General features: G+C 31.6%; 1 protein-coding gene across 2 annotated transcripts in view; it reads right to left on the minus strand.

Moving 5' to 3' along the window:
• The window catches only part of LOC121985320, a 56,291-nt gene that overhangs the window by 20,681 nt on the left and 17,900 nt on the right, over nt 1-17,710 (minus strand). For both annotated transcript variants that reach the window (XM_042538690.1, XM_042538692.1), the window contains 2 exons: nt 14,255-14,384; nt 3,034-3,086 (listed from right to left, as the gene is read on the minus strand). In XM_042538690.1, the coding sequence (XP_042394624.1) occupies nt 3,034-3,086; nt 14,255-14,384 (183 nt within the window). The remainder of the gene's footprint in view (nt 1-3,033; nt 3,087-14,254; nt 14,385-17,710) is intronic.

A 17,710-nucleotide genomic window follows, 5' to 3' on the forward strand; every position in this document is an offset into this window, starting at 1 on the left:
CAGCTGCCTCCTATGTTATATAGCATATTTCCTTCCATCTCACGGCGCGCGATTCCTTCTGTCGCACGACGCGACGCGACTCCTTCTGTCGTGTGACGCGTGACACATGAAATTATCCCGCCTCCTATACCAGTTTCGCTCCAGCGGCGGAACGATAAAAATCGTCTATACCGGACGACACATAACTGTATTTTAATCGTTGAAGTAGTCTATCTAGGACTCTTCTAAATAGGCTTATTTTATGTCTTTTAGGATTTTCATGACACCTTATAGTTATAAATAGAGGGGGAAGGGGCGGCAACCACACATATATAGAATGTTTGTTTTCAATACAAAAGCATAGTGAGGCTCTCACTTATTGGTTTTTTATTAGACTACAACTTATCAAGACAATACTTGTGACGTTTATCTAACTTACCAGCCCAAATCCTTTAAATTGTGTTCTCTTCTATCTCATAGACCTTAAATTTGTGCTTTGCTAAATTCAGACTTTTCCTAGTTTTTATCTTCAATTTATTGTGGGTTCATGAGACATTATTCTCATCGGGTTTGCTTCGTCTAGGTAACTAAGTTCTCTCCAATAAAGGTGCAATAGACAGTTGAAGTGTAATCAAGCTATGCTTCTTGAACAAAATCCCTTTCCCTGGAGTTGCTAAAAATATCCTGTAGATTACTTAAAAATGTGCATTAGGGTTATGCATGAACTAGCTCACAACATTTACGACATAAGAGATGTCAAAAGGTGCCCTAGATAGGTAGATTAGTTAACCAAGTAATTTCTAATACATTTTTCTATCTATGATCATTTCATTTTCAACCTCATCTTGTGATTTAGATCTATATGAAGGTTATAGCTACCTTGCATGCCAACTTTCTTAGGTGACTTGAGTAAAGATCCATCACTCCTTATGAAGGGGATTGAGCAAGGATAAGGGTGTGCTAGAGGAAAGTAACAAGGTGAGATGAGAAAATTAGCTTCAGGTGGGGATGTTAGAGGTTTGATAGCGCATGCATGGAGGATCAAATGGCATTGGAAGAACGGTGGACTAGGTTGAGAGGTGGTAGGAAGTGTAGGTGTGAGCCTCCTGCCAATCATCAATTTGTTGAGCGATAGGGAATTCCAAAGGTGCCGACCCTTGAGATCTTCCTAATCATTGCATGAAAGCGATGAAGTATGGTCATGAATTTTCACGGCGTGCAAATCTCCTAGAGACGATGGTGATGGAGAGGGTGTCATGCATCATAAAAATGCATGGGAAGAGTTACTCAACAAAGAAGAGTATAGCATCATCCCTCCTTATGAAGGGGATCAAGCAAGGGTGTGGTAGAGAGCAACAAAGTGATGAGAAAATTACCAAGTGGGGATGTTATGATACAATTCTAATCCTTGCATAAAGAGTTTACGAGCAAAAGTCATGATTGTTATTAGTGATATAACCTTGCATAGAGCTCGTTGGAAGATATAATTCATATAGACAGCCCTAACAACTTGATCATTATAACAAACTACATGTTTATGAATATATATATGACTAGGTAAGTGATTATAAAATTTCAAGATATGTATGATTATATGAGATTATTTCAAATATTTTATTTTTCTTTAGGTAACCTATTTACATAGGCATTGCAGCAATAATAGCTATCAAAGATGGTCCATTTCAACACCATTGGATGTAATGTATTACTAGTGAAAGTACAGGTTTTGGCGGTTATAGGATGTAACATTTTTACTATCGTGCAACAATTTTCAACAATTTTAATTCCAACATGTTGGCAATATTTTTCTTGGTCATACATTACTATCTGCAATTTTATGAACTTCTAAAACAACACTATCACTACAAATGCCAGCATATTACAGTGTTTAGTCTATCACCTTATTCAAATAATCCAAAAAAAAATCATTATTAGTGGATCTAAACATAATGTTTGAAATTTACTTCCCAATACATGCATGAGTATAAGTGACAAGGACTATTTATTTGCTTTTCTTAAAAATTTTCATGGAAATTTATTTCACCATACATGCATGACTATAGGTGGATGGAAATTTATTTGCTTCTCTGATTCAAATGATCACACACGAGTAGATGAGTCACAAAGATAGGATGTTAGGTAAATGTGCAAGGTAGATGTGTAGATACACGAAGATAGATAAAATAAGAAATAAGAACATTAGAGAAAAAAACCAAAATTGTGTCTATTGAGAAAAAACACCAAGAGATGCATTTAAGATAATATGAATATGGACTTAGGCGACCAATAATACCCCAATTAGGCAACGTGAAACCTTGACAGATATGCACATTAATTGATGAAGAGGAAGACAAAAAAAAACTTAGTAACCATAAATATGATAAAATTCATTTAAATATAAATAAGGATAGAGTAGGGGATCGAGCCCAATACTATAGGATGATTCATTTAGTCAATCTCACTTAGTTGGATAAAGGCTTGGTTGTTGTTGTTATATACATGCACAAGTATAAATGACAAGGGCCATTTATTTGCTTCTCTTCGGATTCTTCATGGAATCGTTTCCTTTATTTCATATCTTTAGAAGGATTTATTAGGCTAATTTTAGCAAATAAACAATCATGTAGAAGATGATTGAACTAAACTTTTTAGCATTTCAAGAAACTAAGAATATGTTGAGTTGGTAATATAATTGAAATACCTTCTCGATAGAATTAAGTAAATCAATTCAACATGTAGGAAATATGTAATGTAATAAAATACATGGCACGAAAAGAAGAACTAAAAATTTTCTCATGGTGTAAAATAAGTAGCGATCCACAAAGCTACCAGAATTTATTATCCCAGTGCATGAACTCCCATAAATGTGGGTCTGAAATTGGCATGGGATGAATTGTCTCTCACAAGAAAAGTTCTAGAACTCTGGTGTATGATATGCACCATCAAGTCAACACATAAATAAGTCACAAAAGAAAATCTCACATGGAAAGTATTTCGTAATACAGATATAAGCAAAGATGGAAGTGGAATATTCCATAGAAAAAGAGCACAAACCTTCTTCAACTGAGGAAGGATTTCTCCACCAGAAAATAAATCCACAATAATTCCTATATGGCAACATGAAACAATAGGATTACAATTATTAACAAGCAATACATGCATGTTAAAAAATTGCAAAAGCATACACTTGCTATAGTTCTGAATATGGTATTTGGATATCATCATTTGGACTTGACTAACTTTAATATGACAAAGACTAATGCAGACTTCTGTTTAATCATGACCATTACATTATGTTGCAATATTGATTTGAGTGTTCCAGAATTGATCCATTAAATTCCACATAACGATTAGTTTTAATCACAAGATTTAAGTCTTTGTTGATTTAGCAACTAATTTAAATAACATGTAATTCATTCCAGAATGACTTAAGTCATACTTTTATTTTTTATTATAAAAATGAAATACTTATGGAATTATTAGCTTCGTTGGATTCTGGACCAAATGCATGACCTCATTTTTGTTGAGGCATACATTACAGTTATTGAATGAGGTATGCACTAGAATATCAGATATGGATGATATATTACGAGATTAATGTATTAGAAAACAGTTGAAACTTTTTATATATAATACCATACTGCAAGAGGTTCTAAGATCATAAAATCTGGTCTACGCATTTCCTAAATGGTTATTTTCTTTTGTTAAGAAAATGATACTGATGATTCATATTTGTTTATCTTTGCATCTCAAACCTTGCTAGAGTTTTGGTCTTATAAGAAACAATATAGTTTTGCTCTGTATCATGTATCATGTTGTCATATGCTTTGATTCTTAATTAATTGAATAATATTTAATGAGATGATTAATTTTTAGTATAAGTTGTACTTTTTGATTAATTTTTTATATAATTAATTGTTAATTTAATAATTATTTAGATTGTTGATAGGTGTTTATTTGATTAATTAATTCAACTCAGTTTTTAGAGTAAAAAATGTTATAATCTATTAACTTTTTTTTTTAGTTATTCATAAATTATATAATTCTTTCATTTTATAATGATTTACACTTATAATCTAATCAATTTTTACAAATAAAACACTCAAATGAGCAAAAAAAAAAAAACAAAGGCATTTCTAGGTCCTCTATAACTATGATATATTTTGCTTTTGAATTATGCAACATTAGAGCACTTTTAAATTTAAAAGCACGAAAAACTTTTACTATTGAAGATGTAATTTTATTTGAAATGAACATAACTAATTGATAAGAAATTTGAGCATTATGTATCCCTTTAATGCTTGTATTTTGTTTGCTAAAGCCTAAAGACAAGTTTTGGATAACAACTAAGCTTTATCCCACTAAGTAGGGTTGGCTATATCGATCCTTCTACGTCATTGGGCTCTATCCCTTACTATATCATCATTTATATTTAATTAAATTTTATCTTATTTTATCATTGTTAACCGAGTATTTTTTGTCTTTCTCTTCCTCGTTTGATATGCACATTTATCATAATTCCACATCACCTAACTAGAGCATTTATTGATCATCTAAGTACATGTTTATATCATCTTAAATGTATCTCCTGTTGTTTTTTCTCAATAGGAACAATCCCAACTCTCTCTAATATTTTTTATTTTTTTATCCTTTTCATCCTTGTATGTCCGCACATCCACCTTAACATCCACATCTATGCAACTTTCATCTTCTACTCATATGCTCGAGTAATAGTCTTGCATTCAATTCCATATAACGTAGCAGGCATAACCGTCATTTTGTAAAACTGTTGTTTAAGTATTAAAGGTACTTTACAATCATAAAGAACATCTGACGCTCTCCTTATAATCCCTCAATCCTTTTTCAAAAATGATCATAAATACTTAAAGCTCTCAATAACAAATAACTCATCATCTTCTAAATTAACAATTGTCTCATTATGTCTAACATTGCTAAATTTAAATTTCATATATTTTATCTTTTACTAAATCTAAAACTTTTCACTTTTAGCATTTTCCGCTAAGATTCGAATTTAGTATTTACTCTTCACATGTCTCATCTACCAAAATAATATTATCTACAAACAACATACACCACGGTACTATATCTTTTATATGTCCAGTTTGTCCATGATTAGTATAAAAATATAGAGACTTAGAGTTAATCCATAATGCAACCCTATTTTTATGGGAAACACTTAGATTAATCCACATGGAGTCTTCAATGTTCTCATTACATCCTCATATATATTTTAATTAATTCAATATACATTATGCTAATACCTTTCTTTTCTAGAATTTTTTATAAAATTTTCCTTGGGGCTCTATCTTAAAGTTTTTTCTATGTTGACGAATACTATGTAAGTCTTGCTTCTGTTCCTGATAATTCTTAAATAGTTGTCTGACCTTCCATGGAATTTTTCATATAATTTCTCATGGGACTCTATCATAGGATTTTTCTAGGTCAACAAATACCATGTGTAAATCTTATTTCTATTTCCGATACTTTTCAATTAGTTGCTAGAAAAGATATATAATTTCTATTGTCGAACTTTCATGAAATTCTTCTTATAATTTTCTTTGGTACTCTATTTTTTTAAGGTTGATGAATACCATTGTAAGTCTTACTTCGGTTCCTGATACACTAAAAAAAGACGAGATTGCCAACGAATTTTTTCCATCCAAAATGAGTTTGACCAGTAAACATTTAGAATTATCAGCCAAAATAAATTTCAGCAAGTAAATAATTACGAATCACCTTATTTCATTGTTTTAAATTTGTCCAATAATTTTAAATTTTTTATAGATCAAAATTTGATTTATTAGCCAAAATTTGATTTTGCCTAGTAATTAAAAATATTTATAGGTCATACTTACTAGTAATTAATTTTTATTTATACTTTCAAAATTTAGACATGAGAGAGATTTTTATGTATAATAAAATATATTCAAAATTACATTGGATTGCTTATCTTTGAATTTTATTCTTTCTCCATCTTTCTTCTCCTTCATCGTCATTTTTATACTGTTATTGTCGTGCTTTAGCCAAATATTTTTGACCAAATAAATTTAATTGATAATTTATCAAAGTTAAAATTGATAAATAAAAATTTTAAAAATAACTGTTGAAGTGTATATTAACTAGTATTAATAATTTATCACTAATTATCAAATTTAACTAATATTTTTTTACCGTTTACTAGCTAATTTTAACTTTATTTAGTTAACTAAAAATATTTATTAACCAAATATATTATTTTTAAACAAATTATGCTTGAAAGTCGAGTAGAATTTTTTTATTTTTAAAATTTTATTAATAAAATTTGATAAAAATACCATAAAAATTTAATTGATAATTTTAATAAATAAAATTAAATATCATTAACAATATTTTATGGATGATTATATTAAATTTTACCAAGTAAAAGTTTAAATGAATTAATATTTGCTGTAATTTTTTCACTTCTTCGCCTACAACCCTTTCACTCCCTTTCTTTTCGCCTAAAATATAATAAAAAATTATATTAATTTTGGATTCTAAAAATTTAAAAATATCATAATGAATGAAAATAATTGTGTTAATTAATTTTCGCCTAAATTAATTTTGTCACTGTGTTAATTTTTTTAAAATAAAAAATATCATAAGATTTGACAAAATTGTTAACAAAAATAATTGATCAGTAATTATAATAAATGAAAATTTATATTTCATTCATAATGATCAATATTTATATTTACTTTTACCAATAAAAAATTTAAAAATATCATTTAAAATTTATTTTGATGAAATATTTTTTATAAAATTTTGACTAGTTGAAATTTTATTTTTTAAAGTTTTATGATAAAGTTTAATAAGATTATCGATAAAAATTTAGTAGATAATTATTATAATAAATAAATAAATTTTTAGCCACTAATTATATTATGAAACCTTAATTTGATTTATATCAGTTTTCTTTCTTTTTCTATTTTTATTTTCGTTAAGTTTTTTCTTTAATTTTATTTATACCAATTTTCTTTCTTTTTCCTATTTTTATTTTCGTTAAGTTTTTTTCATTAGTTTTATTTATACCAATTTTCTTTCTTTTCCTATTTTTAATTTCCTTAAATTTTTTCCCTTAATTTTATTTGTCCCCTAAACCTACACGCAACCTTCGTGCAACGCAAAACCTCATCTCATTCCGAAAACCCTTCGTCTTCCACTATTTAGTGTCAAGCCTATATCCTATGTTGTTAGAGGCGCGAGGCGCACCAAGGTGCAAAGGGCTCATAGAGCCCAAGGCGCGAGGCGCGCCTGAGGCGCACTCCTCTTGAGCATGAGGTTGATGACTACTAAACTATTCACACACTCATATAATATGTCAAATATGATAACTATTAATATTCCACACACATCAATATCAAATACGACAAGCAAAACAGCACCATGATAAAATTAATAAAAGTTTCAAACTTTCAAGTTTCAATTTTCTAATTTAAACTAACAAAGTTCATCAAAACAAGCGTAATAAGTCAAATTAATCATCAAGCTCAAGATCATCCTCATTGTATTCTTCTTCTTCTTTATCTTCATCTTCTTCAAATTCAATTTCTTCTTCTTCTTCTTCTTCTTCTTCTTCTTCATCTAAAGTCTTAGAGATGAGTGTCTCATAAAGGAAGATGTATTTCCCTTCTCAACTTGTTTAGGTCTAGCATGTGAACTAGAGGTCATGGATGCAATATTTTTTCCTCTAGTACAATATTCAGGCTCTTCAGCTCCACTAGCCCTAACAACGACATCCCATGTCAAGTCATCACCTTCAAAAACCAACTCATCTTCTTCATTATCTCTTTCTCCATCCATTCTACCCATCAACCATTCATTACTATCATCAATATCTGTCAAGGTCAATCTTATCACGTGCGTCATACCGAAGTTTTAAGGCACGATTGTATTTCACAAATATCAAATCATTTAAGTGTTGCTGAGCTAGCCTATTCCTTTTTTTGCTGTGAATCTACAAAATATCAAAAATCACAATAAGTATAATAAAATAACAAAGAATATTTTCTACTTATAAAAGTAACATACTAATAGTATTAAACATTTATATTTATTACATACCTGCTCGAATACACTCCAATTGCGCTCACAACCAAAAGCACTACAAGTGATGCTAAGCACTTTAATAGCAAACTTTTGCAATTCTGGGGTATTTGCTCCGTAGCATTCCCACCATTCTGTTGGAGATAATGCTCTTCTATTGTCTAATTGTCACATTCCTCCCAAATAGTCCTTCTGCCTTTCGATATATAGAGAGTTGGGCAGTGATTTTATCTTTGCTCGGCAGTGTTTCAAACCAATCTCTCCATAGTTTCAAACAAATCATTCACCACTTCTCCGCAGATATTTGAATCTGTGTATGAATAAAAATATTCTGGATTCAAATAATGTCCTACAGCATGCAGAGGCCAATGAAGTTGGCATTCCCATATCTTATCAATGATCTCAAACACTTCTTTGTATTTCTCTTCTTTCTCCTTAAAGGTCTTCATAATTGTTTCTTTTGCCCTATCCATAGCCTCATAAATATAGCTCATTGCAGGTTTTCTTTCACCATCAACCAGTCTCAGAACACGAACTAAAGGGCCATATATCTTTAAAATATGCACAATACTGCTCCAAAATCTAAGTGTCATGATGATTTTAGCTACCTTCTTCCCCGCCGCTTCTTTTGCCCATTTACTCTCTGTCCAATCCTTTGAAATGAAGATTTTCCTTAAATTTTGCTTCTGTAGGTGCATCCTTTCAAGAGTGAGAAAAGCAGTAGCAAATCTCGTGGCACCCGCCCGACAAAACTCTTTTTGTCTTGTGAATTGCCTCAACATATTTATCATACCGGAGCGAACGTAAATGTAAGCATTCACACTCATTGCCTTTTGCAATGTTACTTTAAAATCAGGTAATTTCCCAATATCTTCTAAGATCAAGTCAACACAGTGAGTAGCACAAGGAGTCCAATACAAGTGTGGCCTTTTTGCTTCTAATAATTTTCCTATAAAAAGTTATAAAATTAGATAATTTTAACATATATAAGAAAAAGCATAATGATAAGAAAAAATTAAATAAATTCTTACTAGCAAGCACATTGTTACTTGCACTATCCGTAACAACTTGAATAACATTAACTTCTCCTACACTCTCCACAAATCGATCAAGCAACTGAAATATTTTCTCTCCAATTTTTGCATAATCAGAAGCATCAACCGATTCAATGAAAACTGAACCTTTAGGAGAATTCACTAAAAAATTAATCAATGTCCTCTGTCTTTTGTCTGTCCACCCATCTGCCATCAAACTACAACCATACTTTGCCCATTCTGTTTCACACAACTTAATGTAATTATTAGTCACACTATCAACAACCTTTTTTAGAAAAGAAACCCGCACCTCATGATAACTAGGTCCTTTTAGACCTACACCATATTGGCCAACCAAGTCCAACATCCTTTTGAAGCTTGAATAGTTAACGGCATTAAAAAGAATTGCCGCATCATACATCCACTCAGTTATAGCCATACAAGTTTTTTCCCTCAATTCTTTCTTGTATGCCTCATTTATCGTAGTTTGCCTCTCTTTACCCTTTCTACTTTCAATATTTTTTTTGCACATTAGGAGCAAAATACGTATCCATTGGACCTATTTGTCTTGGCCTTTTTTGCATATTCACTGATCTAGAACTTGTACTTGTACTTATAGGCGGTACAGCTTTAGCTCCAATATCATCCATATCAATATCATCACCAAGAGGATCTACATCCTCAAAGTCTAATGTCGCAAGTTTAGAAAGATTGCCTTTCTCTGCCTTTTTCTCCATGAAATTTTTTATTTCTTCACGTACATGAGGCGGACATTTTTTGCAAGTCGTAGTATTTCGAAACCCCCCAACAAGATGTTGTTTTGCACGATAAATACCTCCTTTTGTAACTTTTTGACAAAAGTTACAAATCAAATCATTTTTGTTATTCAGATTAACTCTTTGAAAATAATTCCATGCCAGATCTTTTGATATATATGTTGGAGTATCACTACTACCTTCCATTATAATCGAACAAGAAAATAACCTAAAAAATTAAAAACAAAATAAAAAAATATTTTAATGAATTAATGGAATGGTAAACTACTGTACCTCGCATCAACAATAATAGAAAAGTACTGTACCACTGGTACCACTACCCGCAATAGAAAAATAGGAAAAGAAAAAGGAAAACAGGGGAAAAAAGGAAAAAAAACAGGACCAACAACAAAATAAAAAACTGGAAAACAAAACAGGAAAGGGAAAAAAACGAAGCTATCCAGTTTTTTACAGTACCAACAACAGAAAACAAAAAAAAAAAAAGAAAAATAGGAAAAAAAACGGGACAGCATCACAGCAGCAACAGTTTTGTTGTCAACAGAAAGGGAAAAAAAAAGAAAACAGAGGAAGAAGATATAACAGAGAGAAGTTGCAGTTTTGCTGTCAACAAGAAGGGAAAAAAATAAGAAAACAGAGGAAGCAGATATAACTGAGAAAAGAAAAGAAGGTGATGAAAAAACGCCTCAGGCGCGCCTAACGGTCTTACATCTGCTTGTCACTGGTCTACAATTATTAAAGTGGATAAAAAAAATATAGATATAAGCTTTTTCAAATTTTAGAATGTAAAAATATTATATAAATTAGATTTTTTTAATATGATAATTAAATTTATTTAATATTATAAGTATAAATTTCTAAAAATTGAAATTCGACTCATGTAAATTTAAAACTTTCATATTCAAGATTTTTTTGATAAAAAGAAATTCAAAATTAAAAAAAGTTTATACCTTCAAATTGAATTGGATAAAGGTTTTTAAAATATCTATTATAATCCTTATGTATCTTTAATGATATCTAGATGAAGTGAATTAAAAATAAATAAATAAAAACTTATTTTCTTAACTTAATCAAATCAATTTAATTTAATTATAGTGTTATGTTGAACTCTAACAAATCCTTAATACTCAAACCGAAGAGCTAAGAGAAGATTTATAAGAGGGGAAAAAGCTTAATGATACTAAATAAAAAAATAGTAAATCTTGACTAATATTAGATACTAAATTTTCTTATTTACATTTTAACTTATTTTTAAAACATTTTAGATTTTGATTAAGCTAAATTGAATTAATATTTGAAGTTTTAAGGGTTGAGTGTAGGTCAGTTTAGTGATAAGAAGAGCTCATTGAGTAGGAATGGTGATTCGTCAAGTGAATTTGAACAAGTCTCAATTTGAATTTATTTTGAATAGTTTAAAAATGAATTAAGTTTATATATGTTGGATAATCTAGTTCAATCATACTTAATTAGGTTTGTGGTATGTTAGAATTTTTTTAATTTCTCTCTTATCTCTCCATGCCCTTCTCTTTCCACATGCATACTTGTCATCGCTCACCTATTGCTCGTCTCTCTAATACTCTCCTCCCCTCTTCTGTCTCTCCCTGAGTCCCTCTTCTGTCCCTCTCTATTTCACATTATGCGTGGTCATTGCCAAAGAAGCCTTGTTGTTAGTCAACTAGCAAAATGGTAAATGTTGCCCATGGCGACCAACACGGTCAGATATTTCAACCTTTGACTAGATTAAAAAATAGTAAAGTTTATATATGTTGGATAGTCCTGTTTAATCATATTTAATAGATTAGTGATACTTTCAAACAGTTAGGAATTTTTAATTTCTCTCTTATCTCTCAATACACTTTTCTTTCTACCCGAAACCTCACACATCATCACTTGTTTATTGCTTGTGCCTCTAATACTCCTCTCCTTCTCCCTCTCCTCTTTTCTCTCCCATGGCTTCTCTTCTCTCTTGTTGCTCATCCCTTTAATACTCCTCTCCTTCTCCCCTCTCCTCTTTTCCCTCCCTCGGTCTCTCTTCTTCCCTCTTTATTTCTTGTCATGTGCTGCTATGCCAAACTGGTCTCGCTATCAGTTGGCTGACAAGTCATATGGTAAATTCCACTTGTAGAGCCCAACAAGACTCAACATTCTGTCCTTACTTTCTATAGTAAGTTATAAATGAATGTTCAAGTGCATGGAACATATATAATCTAATGTCACAAGTCTCAACCATATAAAGTCATGATTATATTCTCGTGTTATGTATTCAGAATATTATAGTATGCCAATATAATTTAAGTGATTTTGTTGCAAACTATTGTGAATATCTTAATTGCTTTGCACTGATAAGTCAAATTTCATTGCCAATATAAGTCACTAGATCTTGAAGGAAGGTTATCACTAGGAAAGTATAGTCACTAGAAAAATAAAATAAGTATCTCAAACTAATTATTGATTACTAATTCCAAAATGATTATTATGCATTAGAAAAAAAAATCATAAAATCTTCGATCCCTATAGCTTCTAAATGAGATCATCTCCATAATTTGAATTCAGGCGCTCACAAAGAAAGCTAATAGTGTCATTTTGACTCCTAGGTAAATGTGGGCACAGCAATAAATACAAGTGTTCACAGAGATGGCTAGTGGTGTAGTTTGATCAGCGCAAACTAGTGGGCATGCAGAGACACTTGCAGAAGACATGACCTTAAGTTTAGGAGACGAGACAAGCTTATAGCATGCTTACATCAAGTGAAGGTAGAGGAATTTTAATAATAACCTTGACCCAATTGAGCCCATCCAGATTGGTTCAAGCTAATTCATTCATATCATGTTTAATCATAAAAGCTCCAATTTAAGCCCAAGACAAAATTAAATTGATGCACACCACAACCTAATCCCATTCTTAAACATCAAATGTAACCCTAAATGAACCCCAAATCTAATTGAAAAAATCATCAAATCCCAACACAACCTGCCTCAGTTGTAAAACAATTAATTCAACATTAAAAGCATTTAAGATATATCTAATTATCCTCAATCAACCCCTCTATATCCTAATTATATCTATTGAAGTGTAAATATACTTTGGAGTATAACATCTCTTCATCATGATCATGTGCTAGTCTGCACTTTCTAGAGTGCTAAAGGTATTAGAATTATCAAAAAGCATAGCCTCCTATGACAAGGAAATGTAGGAAAGGCTCCTAGGGTAAAGCTTCCCCAAGTACCTAGATACTTCCTAAACTTTTTCACATGTTTTCTCCAATATTGGGCAAAAGAACTCTGACTCCAAATAAGATATTTTTTTAGAAACTATTACTATAATCATTGTTTATATTTTTAACAATTAATTTATAAATTTAAACCTTTCTTAACCTCTTTCTTTCCTTTCAAATAATCAAAAACTTTTCCTTTTTATTAAGTCATAAACTAGGGAAATCTTTCCCTATTCCTTTCCTCCAAATTTTTCTACCACATTAGTGTCCCTAGCTAGTTCCCTTTTCTATAAGAAACTAAGTCCAATACTCTATTTTCCTTTGAAGGAAAATTATCTTGAAGGACAGATTAGGGTAAGAAAAAGAAAGAATTACATGAGAGTCAAGATAATTTCCTTTGTTAATCTACCTGAAATCAAGCAAAAATTTCTTTCCTTTGAGCAAAGAAAAAAAAAATCCCATGTGCCTCGTCAGTCTAGACCAAGAAGCTCACTGAGCTAATAGTCAAGAGTCACAACCTAGTTGTGTGTAGCAACCTTGTGACTGTGCATGGTAGCCTCACGACCAAGAGTGGCAGCCTCACAACTGCAAGTGGTGACCTTGCAACTGCAAATGGTGGCCTTGCAGCTACAAGTGGCCATGCGACTCACAGCCAAGCCACGTGGCTATGAGTTGCCACCACGCGACCTCGTGGTTGCGAGTCACAACTGTGGCCTTATTCTGGACATGAGCTGTAACCTTGGCTTAGCCGTGAGTCGCGGCCTTGGCCTAGCCATGAGTCGCAGCCTTGGCCTGGCCATGAGTCGCGGAACATGGACAATTCACACCTCTTCCCCTTCCAAGCTTCTTCCTCCTTCCCTAATTCTTCCTTTCCTCACAACTATTCCTCTCTTTTCCTCTTTCTTTTCCTTTCTTTTCCACGGTGGATTTTTTTCCCCAATAATCCTCCATCCTTCCTCTATCCATCCTTAGAAGTAAGCAAAGGGTTATAGATTTATTTCCATATTGATGTTTTAGGATTAGGATTTTACATTGGAGCATATTAATTTCCCTAACTTCAAAATTTTTAGAATGTAAACAGAATAAAAAGAAAAAGCATCTTCATGAAGGAAATTCAAAGCAATTTTGCAGGAAAGAATTTAAGTCCTTGGAAAATTAAAAGTAATTACCAGCAAAGCCACCTCCAGTTGTCACAGATTCAGAAAGTGCATCACCAATGTGAACCGAAAGAAAACCACCAGCTGATGTGCACTTCTCTAGATCAGATAGACCAAAATATTCCCTTGCCAAATCAATCAGCTGGCATAAACGTGAACAAGACAAATGCTAAAACATTTACAGAAAATTTAATGAGGAAGAGGTAATATTGTATTAATGTACCACAACCAATAAAAGAAGGAAACCTAGCAAGAACAATTTTACTAAAATTGATAATAGTCTAACATAATCAGTAGCATGTAAAAGAATTGCAAACAAGTTTGCCAATAAATTTATAAGTTATGCATTATTTTGAAACACAATACAATTTTATTTAATAAAACAAAAGAAATTTAAAAATAAAAAATCATATTAATGATCAACTACTGTGCTGGACAACAACCAGTGTCAGTTGTGCCTTTTCATAAGTGAGCGTACATAGGCCTTCATGGAATTTAATGAATGAGTATGGAGGAAAATATACTATTGAACTTGATATTCAAAAGGGTGTGCAAAATGAAATCTTCAGTGGAGAACTAGGTTCGAAAGTACATAATAACAAAGGAAAATTTAGGCAAGATATGCACTTGTCATTGCCACTTTCTCCTCGATCACAGCTGGCGTCACCTTGTAATGACACAGAATGTTGGTCAACAAAAGTTATGTCTCAGTGCTAGTCGCACTAAAATTGATATGAAAGGGTCTTGTCTTTTTTACCAGATTGATTGAAGGCAATGCCAACCTTTAATGATGGTCAACTTCCTCTTATTTGGCATTGCCTTTGGTAAAGAACTAGACATATTTTTACTATTCAAAATTTCTAAAAATCCCTACGCAAGTAATTAAGGTTAAAGTCTTGGTCTTGGTACAATTCTCGGTTGATGTAGACTATATCAACACAGGATATGGGTCAAGCATTAGTGTGACCATACTGACCTTTGTTTTGCATGTACAATTTAAACATTCCCATAATTATCTTGTGATTAATCCACTTTCAGCCCTATAATATTAATCCCCATATACCCTGAAAGTTGTTTAAAAAAAATTTGAACATTGAGCCTTTATGGTTTCATATTCTTGTTTATCCTACCAAATTTGCAAAGCCTCCTAACAACTATGATATTTGTCAATCTCACCAGAATTTCCATAAAAAAAAAAAACATGATCCTCAATTTTTGAAAATGTTCTTAGCAATATTGTACAGATTATAAATGAAAGATAAGATTAGCTAGTTTAATTTAATTTATAGTTGTTGTCCAAAAAGGCTTATGTTTACTTAGAGTAATAGCTTATCAATGAAGTATCTTCATGAACATTGAGTATTGTGAGGTTAAAATTTCAAAAGGGTTAGAATTTGAAATTTGGAAATGTAAATTTATGTTCATCTTGTACACCATAATTTCTCTTTTCGAATGGCAAGCTTTAAAAAAATAATACGTGAATTCATATTGCCCTGTACCATGGTTGAAAGTGTCGTGCCGAGACGGTCGAAACAGGCAAAACATCTTATTCCGCTCGGCGACCGACACCAGCACAACCTCGGCACCAAACTTGCAATAGTTGTGACATGTTGCGCGACCCTGTGGTCGCAGCGGAGAGGTTGCTCGACCCCACAACAGCAGTAACCCTTCCGCTGCCTCCGCGAAGGCATTGTGTGACCCTGCGATCGTTGCAAATGGACCACCACGGTCGTGCCAGAGGAGTCACGCGATCCCCGCGGCCATGGTTGAGGGGTAGTGTAACCCTGCGACAGCGCCAAAGTCGCGTGAGCTCGTTAGTGTCGAATTTCAAATTTTTTTAATTAAATTTAGGTTAATTATTTTAATAAACTCCTAGTTATGATGGAGATAATCAAAAAGGCTTTATTAAACCCTAATAAAATTATCTAATTAATTTTATATTTCATTTATTTTAATTTAAAAATTATAATAAAATTTTTATTTATTTATTTATCTATTTTCATATCTTTTCTTTTTTTTTAAGATTATTTTTTATATTGTTTATTTTTTAACTAATATATTTTTTATTTAGAAAATACTGAAACTATATTGGCACGGCACGATACAATACCGAAATCGTATCATTCCGGTCCAAAACCGAAACCTCGACACAGGTCGAAATTTTAAACCTTGCCTTGTAATATAAGTTAGCAAGATGTGTCAAGTGTCAACACAAAATGATATTTATTGACATATCGTTTCAATATTGAATTTTCATAATTTAATATACTGATATGATTCAATTGTCTTTCAACCTAAAATGAAAATCCAAACCATGATTATAAGATTCTTTTAAATAGTATTGATTGTTTTAAGCATTAATCGGATTGCTCAAGAAAAGAATAAAAATGAATAATAAAGTATGAGCTAGAGGAGAAATTCTAATTATTTTATTCAAAGATAATAGAAATTTTGTATTTTATAACCATAAAAAAAATACCTAAGAACTAGCTAAAAATATACAAATAGGTAAATTCAGACATGGAAAAAGTCTCAAGATAGACTACATAATATTGAAAAAGCTTATTCCTCCTAGCACTCCTCATGCTGGACTATCATATTCAGCTTGTTACAAACAAACAAATCAAGTACTAGAGCATAGCTTAGTAAAAATTGGCTAACTAAAAAATATCAATTGCTTGTTCTAGTAAACAAGCGAACAGTGTACTAATCTTACACACTATGGGATCGTGAATAAAGTGACAGTCTGGCTTACTTTAATGTGTTTCATGTGCTCGTGGAACAATGGATTGTTTGCGACATACATAAGTGTCTATAACACAATGTATATCTATTGGTTTTGTAATTTTAAAGTCAATCTTCAAAAACTTTCTATCCACTTTTCCTTGTATACCCTTTAATATGCTAAAAAATTATGATGACACTTGGATTATTGCATGAACAGATTCACAACTCAACTGCATAAGATATATCTAACCTAGTAACTACAAGATATATGAGTTTTTTTACTAGTCTTAAATAACAAAATGGTGTTCAAAGTCATTTATCTTCTTACTGCAAATTATGATTGTGGGTAATTAGAGTTTCTTCAGGCTTATATCCAATAATACCAACTTAAGAGATGCATTGCATATTTTCATCAAGATATGGATGTTCCACAAGAGTTGTAAGCAACTCCTACTCCAAGACTTTTAAGATGGTTTTGGACATCTATTATATCCTACATGTTACACTTCATGATATAAGTATATCATCAATATAAGTTGCTAAAATTAGAATACTAATGGTAATAAGCTAAACAAAAATTGAATGACAACATCCAACTGCTGGGGGATACCCAGGTGGTGTTCTATTAAACCCAATGTCATCTTTTGGCATTCATTGTCATCATTCTATTTCTCCCCATTTAAACATAAGAAAACTATTTCTTCTTTTGAAGGGTGATCTCAATGGGCATCCCATGAACCT

Source organism: Zingiber officinale, chromosome 5B (assembly GCF_018446385.1).
Source record: "Zingiber officinale cultivar Zhangliang chromosome 5B, Zo_v1.1, whole genome shotgun sequence".
In the NCBI taxonomy this organism is placed as follows: Eukaryota; Viridiplantae; Streptophyta; class Magnoliopsida; order Zingiberales; family Zingiberaceae; genus Zingiber; species Zingiber officinale.